The 11,858-nt window shown below is 34.8% G+C and overlaps 1 protein-coding gene across 3 annotated transcripts in view; it reads right to left on the bottom strand.

The window, feature by feature from the left end:
• CFAP20DC (CFAP20 domain containing) overlaps positions 1-11,858 on the bottom strand; it is a 61,267-nt gene that overhangs the window by 32,388 nt on the left and 17,021 nt on the right. For all 3 annotated transcript variants that reach the window (XM_062500790.1, XM_062500792.1, XM_062500791.1), the window contains exons 7-10: positions 8,817-8,975; positions 6,008-6,144; positions 4,678-4,834; positions 4,003-4,149 (exon numbers count right to left, since the gene is read on the bottom strand). In XM_062500790.1, the coding sequence (XP_062356774.1) occupies positions 4,003-4,149; positions 4,678-4,834; positions 6,008-6,144; positions 8,817-8,975 (600 nt within the window). The remainder of the gene's footprint in view (positions 1-4,002; positions 4,150-4,677; positions 4,835-6,007; positions 6,145-8,816; positions 8,976-11,858) is intronic.

The raw sequence follows: 11,858 nt of genomic DNA, 5'->3' as shown, positions 1-11,858 counted from the left end.
AGCTACCAAACTCCAGTCAATATCCAGGAACCAGTGGTAAGTTGGGACTTGGCATGTCTTGTATGACCATGGCTTTCATCTTCTTGTTCCAGGAAAGACCATTTTTCAATCTCTTCATGAAAACCATCATTAGTAAGAACCTCCAAGGCTTTTCAAGTAAACCCTTGTTATATTAGAAAATCATTCTGGTTTCAAGCAATGTAGTAGATGGTGCTTTTAATTATTATAAGCCTTGAAAGGGGAACATGCAAGTGATTCCATTTATTTTATAAATATTTTGGACTAGTTTTTCCAAGAGCATCAAGAAATGAGTGAGACTACTCAAAATTATTAGGAAACACCCTTCATTGAGTAAACCAAATGATTTTTAGTTCTGATCTATAACTACAGGTACTTCAAAGGAGGATATTGGAGCAGAATTCTGCAGTCTACTATCATTCAAGATTGTGTCACACTCCTCTGATAACATATTTTTCATAGGTAATTGGAATTACATGTCATGGGTGGTACACGAATAAAACAACTGAAATCATAAGAGAAAACACAGTCATGAAAATTTCACAGATTTTATGCTTTTGCTATACTTTACTATCTATGTAAGCTACCTTTATTAAGCAACCATTTCTCCTATAAAAATGAAATGAGAACAGGGATCTTTTCATGAGCTTTTCAAGTGAGGCTGAACACAGTATTTGGATGTACAAGAACAAAGACTCAGAAACTGTTTTTTCCCCAACTGATTCTGTGACCTAACATGATTTAAAACTCTGTCACACTAAGTCAGTATTTTCAATTACTCAATTATTTACCCTGTAGGAATCTGGCCCACCAAGGCTGAGATTGTTTTGAAAGTCTTTGGCCCTGGAGATGCTGCCTTGTTCATAACTCCAGAAAGTGCTACGCAGAGGTGCCACAAAAATATTACTTATCCCCAAACTTCAACTGGACAACTCTTCTGCAAGAAGAATGTAAAGAATGTAAAGAATCTTTTCCCCACCTATTTCAGTTGATAAGTCTAAAATGATGTTTACCCTTTTTCCTAAGGCAAAGATATTAAAATTTTTACTTGTTGCATTTTTAAAACAAAAAAAACCCAAGCAAACAAACAAACAAACAAACAGACAAACACTCTTCAAAAGTACTAGCTAAGAAACTTCTTGTATTTTTTCTTATCTCAGCACTTTGCAGTCTTCTTTCCAGTCTGGCACCCACCCTTCCAGTTTAATCTAGACATGTTTTATTAGATTTCCCCATCAGTATCTTGACTAACACCAAAATACACAACATACACTCCTTCAGTATTCAGAAGGTCTTTTCCCCATCATTAAAGTAGATTTGACATATCTCATGTTGCCTTCATGGTTTACAAATATGCACTAATAGCTCAGACCACTGTAAAGAGCCCTCTAGGGTATGGTTATACACTTAGTGTACAACCCACTTCACTAAATCTTATGCACATAGAACTGGGAAAGAGTAGAGAGCAGTGGCTTATTTTTTTTGTCTACTGACTTAGTAACAACCAACTTCCCACATTGTAACCTTACCTGTTCTATTCTCATTCTAGAATAACTTCCAATGTAGTTGTTGCTGTTTGATTAGTAGAGGGCATTACGGATAAAATGGTGTAATGAATTCTGAAGGAAAAAACATGATGAATCACTTGCTTTTTAAGATTTTAAGTCAGGTTTGAATGAAGTGTCAAAATATGAAAAAGTGGAAAAGAAATCCTGGAGTAAAAGTTTTTGTCAAGTGTTTAGAGAACATGAGGCAATTAGAGCCTTAAGCTCCTGACTCCTACACCTGGATCTGCCTCAGACATCCAAAAATTTCTTGCACTTTAGTCACCATTATAATATCTTGCCTAGATCAAAAGGACTTCAGAAATATAAAGAACTACTTTAAAATTAATACTATCTATGTAATATTAGCCTGAAAATTCTTCCTTTTTAGTCTAAGCCACCCTGTAAATAACTACATTCATTTCCAGAGTTGTTGAAGAAATATACTTTGAATAAGTAAAATCCAAACATTCATTTGCACAGCACAGTACTTAGTCTTACTCAAAGATCCAGTGGGAAGACAGAAAAGTCTGTATGATTTGAAGATGACATTTTATGCTGGTAACAGAATTCAGAAACTTCTGTAACCTATAGTCAGTGTAGCACTTTTTCAATAGTACACAAGTGAAAGATACGGGCAGTTTTGGACCAAACAAAATCCCATTATCTCTTCAACAAAATCTATACTAGAATTTATTTTTAACTCATAATTTCTATGTCAATTGTAGTGAATAATTTGGAGTACATTCTGAGTAGAATATGCAAACTACTATGTAATCACAACATTGCAGCAAACAACATAAATGCAAGAATGATCACCTTAACATCCAATTAACTCTTTTACACAGTCAGACTTATGCTAAAGCTTCTAATTGCAGCCTAACATTTTAATGAAGGTTTCAGCATTGAGTAAATAAGATTGGCATAAACAATGTTCACTCATTTTGTTTCTTCTCTTAGTCCAAGTTTATCCCACTTTGGAAGAAGTCCACAACAAGCCTAGAAGGAAACTTTCTTGATGAAGAAGTTGCTTATAGGAAGTCCTTCAGAAAAAATAAATCCAGTACTAGTGGATAAAGAAGTCATCATGTCATCTACATAAAATTAGATAACACCATGTATTGAGGAGAAACTGAAATCTGCATACTGAGAGTGACAACAATGACAAGGAATGAAAATATGGGGAAAAACGTTTGTAGAACTGTACCTTACAAACTCACAAAATGCATTTATCTGCCTGTGTACACACAATTAAGATTATAAGGAAACAGCTTTCATTCTTGCAAATACAAACAGCAAAAGAGCAGACTTTACACATAGCTTTCTTCCTCAGTTCTCTGCCTCTGAATTTATGAGAGGGCATTTAGACAGGCCAGTCTACTGCCCTAAGGCTGTCCTTTCATATCACTTTCATTTACACAAAATAACAAGTCTTGGTTAATTTTTCTAAAATTCTGGCACTAGATGGAGGTCCTGGTGTTCTAGATGAAAAAGAAGTTAAGACAGTGATTCCTGCCCCAGAGTTTTCAAAATTCAGGTAAATGGGAAGGAATTTAAAAATTCTACAGAAGACTTCTCTATTTGCTTGAACATCTTACATTCCTTTCAGCCAAATTATGGAATGCATAATAGCAATTATGGATTACCGAAACTACCAGAGCATATAATACCTCCTAAAACTCCCCAAAGAATAAACACAATGGAAATCACTCACAATATGAAGGAAAATCTCATTGGTCAATTTTGAGCACATCTGAGTAGTCCAACCACTTTTCAAACTGGTGGCTATGCCTTCTAATAAGAAGTAACTCTACTTTATCATAGAGACAAGGGATACTTTTGCCATAATAATGCAATTCCCAGACTCATGCAAAGGAAGTTGATTGACACTGTATGACAAAAAAAATCCATACTTTTTGGCAGACAGGTGAGAAAGCGAAGAAACCCAAAATATAAGCTGAGGTGTCTTTGTGTGAATAAGAAAATAAATAAATCACCACTGAACTCTATAACCAAAACAACCATTCCCCCCTCCTTTCCCCCTTTACTCCCCAATATTACATAGGTACTGCAGTTAATATTCTAAACTCTTATCTAGGACAAGTAAAATTTTTTGTATATTTCATATTTGGAGACTTCAGTGTTAAATTTATTAGGGATATAATGAATAAATGATTTTTAGTTATTTTCCTTTAATCATGAGAACATGGAATTTTTCTTTTGATATTCATTCACTGCTCTGGTTCTCTGCTTAATCCTGCAAATCTTTATCAATGTTCAAAAGCAATTCTGTTGCAGGGTGCTTGATTTCCATAATCCCCCACAACACAGGCATTTTTTTTTAATATTAACTGCTTTTGGGTCCTTTGAAATTTACAACAGATAGTCCCTCAGACCACATAGAACTGAAATGTAAAATAACATAAAATGAGTACCATACCACTGGTTATCTCCCATGCGGGTTTGGCTGCATTTTTTAGAGATAATCTTCTAGGGCTGTTCTTGTCTGCTGATGGTACTTGTGGTGAGGTAAGCTGAAAATCTGCTTCTCCACTCACAGATGTTTTCTGAGTCTGAATTTCAGGGTCTGAAATGCAATGCAGAAATTAACTGCTTGTGAAGACTCATACTGTGTGCATATGGGGCATTGTACTGGGATGCAAAATCTAAACAGCCTGGGAATCTTGCAGGGTAGCAGGAATGGGGCAGCCATCAGGAAGGAAAAAATTAACACTACGTATGGAAGAAGGGAAAACCATAGTAATTATAAAAAACAGGCTTGCAAAAGTCTGCAAAACAATCAAAAACCACTGCAGCAGCTCAGTTATTTTTCACAGCATGAGGAAAGAGGAACATGTGTATAAGTTGTTGCTAATGCCAGCAGGTGATGGTCCCTGGCTCAATCACTGACAATACAAATAGGTGCAGAGAGAATGAACATTTATTCACCCTCATACAGGAGAATAAATCATGATTTAATGAACATGTCTTTAGCAATTAATTAGATTGATAAAGGATTGGAAAAACAAAGAATTAAGTCCTAGATTCAAAGGCACAATCAGGCAAAAATTTTGCAGTTTGTGAAATCTATGTAGTCTTTGCTTTATGCTCTTACCATTTTGATATTCATTTGCAGTTATTTGGAGAGCACTTTTTTTGCCTCCTTGGTCTAAAGTATCATTGCATGGCCAGAGTGGTAGTTCCAATCTCTCAGTTGGCATTCCTGAATTTTGAAGTTGGCATGATGTTTTGCTACCCAAGGTCTTTGTTACCTTGAAAGACATTATTTCTTGATGAAAGACAAAAATATAACAGCTTTCAAAATACTCAAAGGTAAAACACACATTATTAATTACACTTTAAAAAAAATATATATATTTCCACATCTTTTTTAAAACACTATATTTTCAGAAAACTTAATGGCAGGTTCTATTCAGTGTGGTATCTTCAGTCTTTACAGTTAAGTAGTAGGCAGAGGTTCTTGGGTTTTTTTTCGACTGAATGAATGGAACAATGCAAAGAAAAAGGAAAAAAATTAGAATTCACTATCAGAATAAAAAGACTAAAGCTGGTAGTTATTCTAGACCTCAGGAGTCTTTTCTTCTTTAGAGAAAGGAATATTATTTTACATCTTGACTTTCAAGTGACTTCCTACACAAGAGTTGCCTTATTCTTGGTGTTAAACTGAAAACTGTAGTTCTGATCAGATTCCAAAAACCTGCATATTTGCTGCTGGCAGACTGGGATCAGGTGCTTCCCCTGGCATTGTAATTGACAGCATCACATGAGCTACTGTAAAACTGACTATCAGAGCATCCTGAAATGTAATTTCTGCTCTGCATTGTAGCTCTCATCATAATGAAAAATATTTACACACACACACACACACACAGAGACACAGAGAGAGAGAGAAATTTCAGCAAAGAACTAAAAATTCAGAAAAGAACGATACGAAATAACAGAGTAATTTCAGTAGAAAGAGGCATCTTTATGTCTGATGCTGAAATTAGATCAGCCAGTTTTTACGTCTTCAGAAATTTTGAAATTCTCCAATCTTTTGTGACTCTGTGGCAGTACTGAACCACTTTGTTGTATTTAGTCAGAGCCTCCCTGCAATTAGGGCCTGCTGCCCTTGGCCTTTCAGGGCACCTCTTAGAAGAGGTCTGGATCCTCTACAGCCCTGCATTCATTGAAAATGGCAACTAGATTTCCCCTTAGCCTTCTTTCCTGTGGGCTCAATAAACCCATGCCCTGTGCTGGAGCCATCCATGCATTTTCCTTGCCCTCCTCTGGATCTTACAGGATCTTTGGCACTGGAGGTCCATGACCTATCACAGTTCTCTGGAGGCAGACTCTGAAATAAAGCTTTAGTTTAACTCCTCTGCTTATCAATATTTTCCTTTGCAGAAGTGCCAATGGTGCTGTTGGAATTTAGCCCTTCTTACCTTTCCAGGTACCTTTGCATTGGTTCTTCTGTTTGAAGATGGAGGTGGCCCAAGGATCTTTGACCCAAATGCAATATGTGATACATCCTGAGTTTTACCATTGCATATGTTGCCGTGGCCTCTATTACCCAAGATACCTAAGTTAAGAAAATTGAGAGCTTCAAAATAAATTACAGTACTTACAAACAATAAAAAGTATTATTTTTTTTAAGAACCAACTAAAAGAAAAGAATTATGAATACTAAACATATGTAAAAGTTATGTTCCCTTAAAGTGCACTCCCTAGAAAGATAGGAATAGCAAATGCACATTTTATAAAAGTGTATCAATGTATCAGCAAGAAACTTTTAGTCTATTATTATTTAGTTAGTTTATTATTTAGTCTATTTAGTCTTATTTAGTCTATTTAGTCTATAGAGACATATTTCTAATCTTTTTCGTTAAAGATTTATTCAAAATTGGGTTATTTATAAACAAAAACATGGTTTGCAGGATTTCTTTGTAACTTCAATGAAAACTTCTGACAGGAAGAAAAAAAAGAACTCTAATTAATAAATAACAGAATAAATAAATAATAACACAAAAGCAAACAAACAAACAAACAAAAACCAGAGGCAAGACTGTCAAGGTATCAGTCACAGCTCAGAGAACTATTTACATGTACCATGCTTTTTGAAATTACTGCATTACCAGGACTGAGCCCTAATATTGCACATGCACTCTATCACTTCTACAATGTCCTACCCTTTTCACCATTTATTTATTTTTTTACTGCTTAAATTGTAGATTTATTTATATAAGTCTTCTAAAGCATGGAAATTGCCAATCAGTCTTCAAGACAAAAAATAAACATGGAATGCAGGTGAATGCTCTCAAAAAATTTTAAAAAAGAAGGACAGTAAAATGATTAAACATTAATTTTACCATCAGGGTTGTAGATTTGCATGTACTATCTATTTTCCTCTTTTATAATTCTCCAAGATCGTCAGTGAATTCTCCTTTCCAGAGCTGATAAAAATGTTATCTTCACATTAATTTATATTTAATATCTACAGTGTCCAAAGATATTTTCTTGCTACAACTTGTATTAAATTACTATCTCACTTTAGAGATTTGACACCTTCATAAAGCAATAAAGTAGAAACAAAATATTTTTCTGATTCCCCTGAGCATTTTTCATAACCTTATTTCAAGATCAGCTTTATTTACGGTGTCATCAAGGAAATGAAAAACAGATCATACATTAGCCACCAATACCCTCATTTACTGTACTACTAAGCCCAGAAGGAGCTACTTACTGCCATTACCTGACTCCTTTTTTCCTGATGTGACATTTGGTTGCTGTTAACAGCTGCCATTTCACAAGATCAGATGACCTGTCTTGGTTTAACATCAATTTCTTTTTGCTGGCTACCTTGGGATGTTGTTAGCTCCAATTAGAAAAGCTGATTTGCATTAAAATATCTCTTAATGACCATATTAATTGACTGCAATTAATTACCTACATCTACACATAACAGTGTGTTGATGACATAATGAAATAATGTGTAATTAAAAGTGGATGAAACTAAAAATAATTAGGCTTTTGATTACCAAATAAACAAAAGAAGTTTGGTGGATTAAAATAACATTTTCCTATTAAAATGTACCTAAATATACAAAAGCTTCCAATTTCAAATAGGCAAACTTCCGAAATTTGAAAAACATGTCTGGAAGAACACATGCTATGTTCATAAAGTGAGATTAAAAAAAGAGTAAGTCTTAAACTTAAGACATTTCAACTTCATGCAGGTGAGGGATGATATCATTAATTATTTTATCATAAATTCCTAAGGGCTATGTATCTTTGTAGTCCGGATGGTAAAATCTGAGTCTTGCTTTAAATGAACATTAATTTCTTCCACTTAGATGCATGATTCACACTATTGTACTCATTTAAATTTTATGGTCCCTTATATTTTGACAATCCAACCAAGAAGTTTTTTTTTTTTAATATAGTCTCTAAGAAATTGGATTACAGAGCTTCCTCTGCTATTTCAAAGGCAAATTTGTAATCCAACTTTACAACAGAACTCTGGCTTGACTACTTGTAGGGCAGTAATACTCTAAAACTTTATTTTCCCTTTAATATAAAAATTGTACTTGTTTGTAAAGAAAAAAGATGAATGTAATTTAAATAAGTAAATATATGAAGGGTCTTACTCTAAGCAAAAATTCAAAACCCTTACTGTTAATTTCAGCTGCTGTTGGACAAAGATTGTCCTTGCTAAGGAAGTATATTGAGAGAGCAAAAGCTAACAGCTGGAAAAAGCACCAGCAAAGGCACCTTAGTGTGGATGATGAAACCTTTAGGAATTGTTCTTTTCATATTCTGGTAAAAGCAGAAGAACAGAGGTTTAAGAAATAATTTTTAGAAACTTTTGGTATTATCAAGGTTGTTCTCAGGAATTTATTTTTCTTTAGAGCTTCATGAGAAAGTACAGTCTTAAACTTAACCAGTAGTAATCATTCTCTGTAACCTTATTCCTTTGGTCAATGTTTTGCACCTTTCTTCAGAGCATTTTAACAGAAATGATGGAAATGATTATTCACTGGATTCAAATAATAAGGATGAGAATCCTCAAGGCTGAGAAAGTTCTCAACCCAGTAGAATAAAAATCTATCTTCTTTACCTACTATTGGTGTGTAGGAGCTGTCCTGTTTGATTTTAAGACATTGGAACTCTTAACATGGACATTTACAAAGCAATCAATTGTTTGTACACATACTGTATGGATGGCATTCACAGCATTCTAATACAATAGAATACCTGTTTCTTGCACTGCATTTCCCCTATATTTTATTTTTGACTTGTGAATTTCATTTAGATTCAGCACTTGTGTAACTTGTGGGACATCAGAATTGAGCTGGCAGGTTGGAGGAATATCATCTGAGGCCTCATATGGCCCAGGTGCAACAACGCACGTACCTAGAATCAAAAAACATGGGCTTTACTTCATGGAATTCGGTTTGACTTGTATTATTTGGTAGATTACATATACTTTAGTTCATATGGCTATAAAAATGGAAAAATATATGGTAATTTGAAAAGTTTGTTGCAATTGGTCACTTTTTATTGCAAATTTTGAAATTATACTGTGTATACTTTTAGGCCAAAAATTTTGCATACCGTTAAAGAAATAGAAACTAATGGTTGGAATAGCCATAGAAAATCAACTTCTTTGATTTGCCAAGATGGCAAACAAAACAGTCATGAAATACATTTTGTTAATTTTTATTACAACTCAGCTTTAATTGTAACACTGATACAGTGATTTTCAGATAAAATGAACATCTAAATATGGTATTCACATCTGTGGGACTGAAGTAGGAAACAAGTGCCATATATGCAAATAAAGAATTTAACAAGCTTTAATTTCAAACTTGGGACACCATTATGCTTTCATGATAAACCAAAAAACTGTAAACCTTTCTATTCTTGTGACACCAGACACTAGTAGAATGTGAGCTGATTATCTCTGCTTTCCCTTTGATAACCAATACAGACTGAGTTTATGAAAGATGCTCTCTACAAAGAAAGGAATCATGTCAAAACCAATCCTGATGTTACAATGCAAATTCATTCCAAATTTTAGAAGAATTGAATATAATAAGCTAATGAATTAGCCTAGTTTCCAAGGAAAAGAAGAGGAAAACACAATCTGAAACTCAAACGTGAATAAGTATTGAGATTTGAATAAAAAACTTCAAATGTCCCAAGTTGTATTTCAGTACAATACATATTTTTTTTAACCTTTTTTTTTTTTTTGACAAGCCAGTACATTATTTATCACTGTTGGGCAATGTTTAGTGATAAAAACCTGTTCATAAGTTCTTCATTACTATGGAAACAAGAAACTAGGTACAGTTTAAAATTGTATGCTTCAGTGTCATGAGGCATAAAAGATGAAGTTTTTCCTCTTCTCAATAATCTCATACAGAAATAATTTCTTTGTATGTGTGGTTTCTCCTTTGCATTTACTGTAATTTTTAAAATTCAAAATATACTGTATACTTGCTTCTTGAAAAGTGTAACACACTCATTGCATCTTGAAATCAGTACTTCCACCACACCAAGGAGTTTAAAGCAAAGAACTCGACCCTTGTCCTGGTTTCTACTGGGAAAGATTTAATTTTCTTGCCATTAGCTGGTAGAGGGCTGTGTTTTGGATTTGGCATGTGACCAGTGCTGAAAACATATTGATGTGCCAGTTGTTCTTCAGGCCCCCAAAACTGCCCTGTCAGTGAACAGATGGCAAGGGGGCACAAGAAGCTGGGAGGGGACACAGCCAGCACAGCTGACCCCAACTGACCCAAGGGATATTCCAGGGATATTCCAGACCACATGGCAGTGTGCTCAGCATATCAACTACAGGGAGAGCTGACTGGGGGAAGCTGCTGGTGGTAAACAAGTTATGCTTCTAGAAAACAATTGTCCTTCTTGGGTTTTTGAATATTTTTTTCCCCTTGTCATTACAGTTTAGTAAGGTGTTCTTATCTCCTCCACCCATACATTTTCCTGCTTTTACCCTTCTGATTCTTACCCCCATCCCACTAGAGGGAGTGCCTGTGTAGTGCTTAGTTGCTGACAGGTTAAAGCATGACAACTCAATACAAGTTGCAATGTCACTGTATTCGGTGGAGCTCAACTAACTGGTCCAGTCATTCTGAGAGGGAAAAAGCTTCATCAAACTTAATTAATAATAACAAAAAAAAAAATCTTACTATTGTTTGTTTTTCTTTGATTGGGTATGAAGTATAGAATAATTTTAATTCAGCCAAACCTTCAGCTGTAATGAAAATTTAAGATGGGTCTAGAGAACAAGTTGAGAGGAGTAGCCAAGGGAATGGGGATTGTTCAGCCTGGAGAAAAGGAGGCTGAAGGGAGACCTCGTAGAGAGGTAGGTGTTGGTGTCTTCCAGGTAACAAGCAGCAACACAAGAGGAAATAGTCCCAAGTTGTGCAAGAGGGCATTTAGATTGGACACTAGGAGCACTTTCTTCATCAAAAGCCTGAAACAGACTGACAAGGGTGTTGGTGGAGGCACCATTCCTGGTTGTATTTAAAAACCATGTGAGTGGGGTTCTTAGGGACATGGGTTAGTGGTGGCCTTGGCAGTTGTGGCTTAACAGCTGGACTCTAAAGACCTTAAAGGTCTTTTCTGACCTAAACAATTCCATGATTCTGTTTCTATGAATTGCCTAGATAAGGAAATTCAAAAGCATACAGAAAGTACTAATGCCCACCAGCTGTGTAATAATCATAGAATTCATAATGAAGTAATTAAAAGTGAAATATTTTACTATGCATACAGTTTATTAAAGCTGTTGACTCATTATGTTAACTGCATTTTAGAATTTTGGAACTAATTTAAAATATTTAAGCACATTTCAGATGCTGCTTAGAATGGAAAGGAAAATACAATGCATCAATAGAATTAAATTAAATGAATGCCAGTGAGAGTTTGAACTGCAGTTTCCTGCTGAGAATTTGCCATATTCTCTCTGTAGACATTTTCTAATTAATATTTTTACAATCTTATCAAGAAAAAATCAGAGGAGTAATCACAAGGTTTCCCTACTCTCCCGGACTGGTTTAGTGTTTCCAAATGGAAGATATATTTTGCTACACTTACAACACTGTTAGCTACCCTCCTTCTGAAAACAGAAACGTTTTTTCAGGTATGTTCCTTAAAAGCCACAAAATGAAAATTTGAATGAAATAGAAGCTGAGCTATTCCTAGGGGTGTGTTTAAAATAAGAAAGTGCCAGCTGTGCTTTTTAAATTTCTCCTCTATTACTGCAAATACCAG

The sequence above is a fragment of the Cinclus cinclus genome, chromosome 12, assembly GCF_963662255.1.
Source record: "Cinclus cinclus chromosome 12, bCinCin1.1, whole genome shotgun sequence".
Classification (NCBI taxonomy): domain Eukaryota; kingdom Metazoa; phylum Chordata; class Aves; order Passeriformes; family Cinclidae; genus Cinclus; species Cinclus cinclus.
Note: the sequence above shows the minus strand (reverse complement) of the source record. Positions and strands in the feature narration are given on the sequence as shown.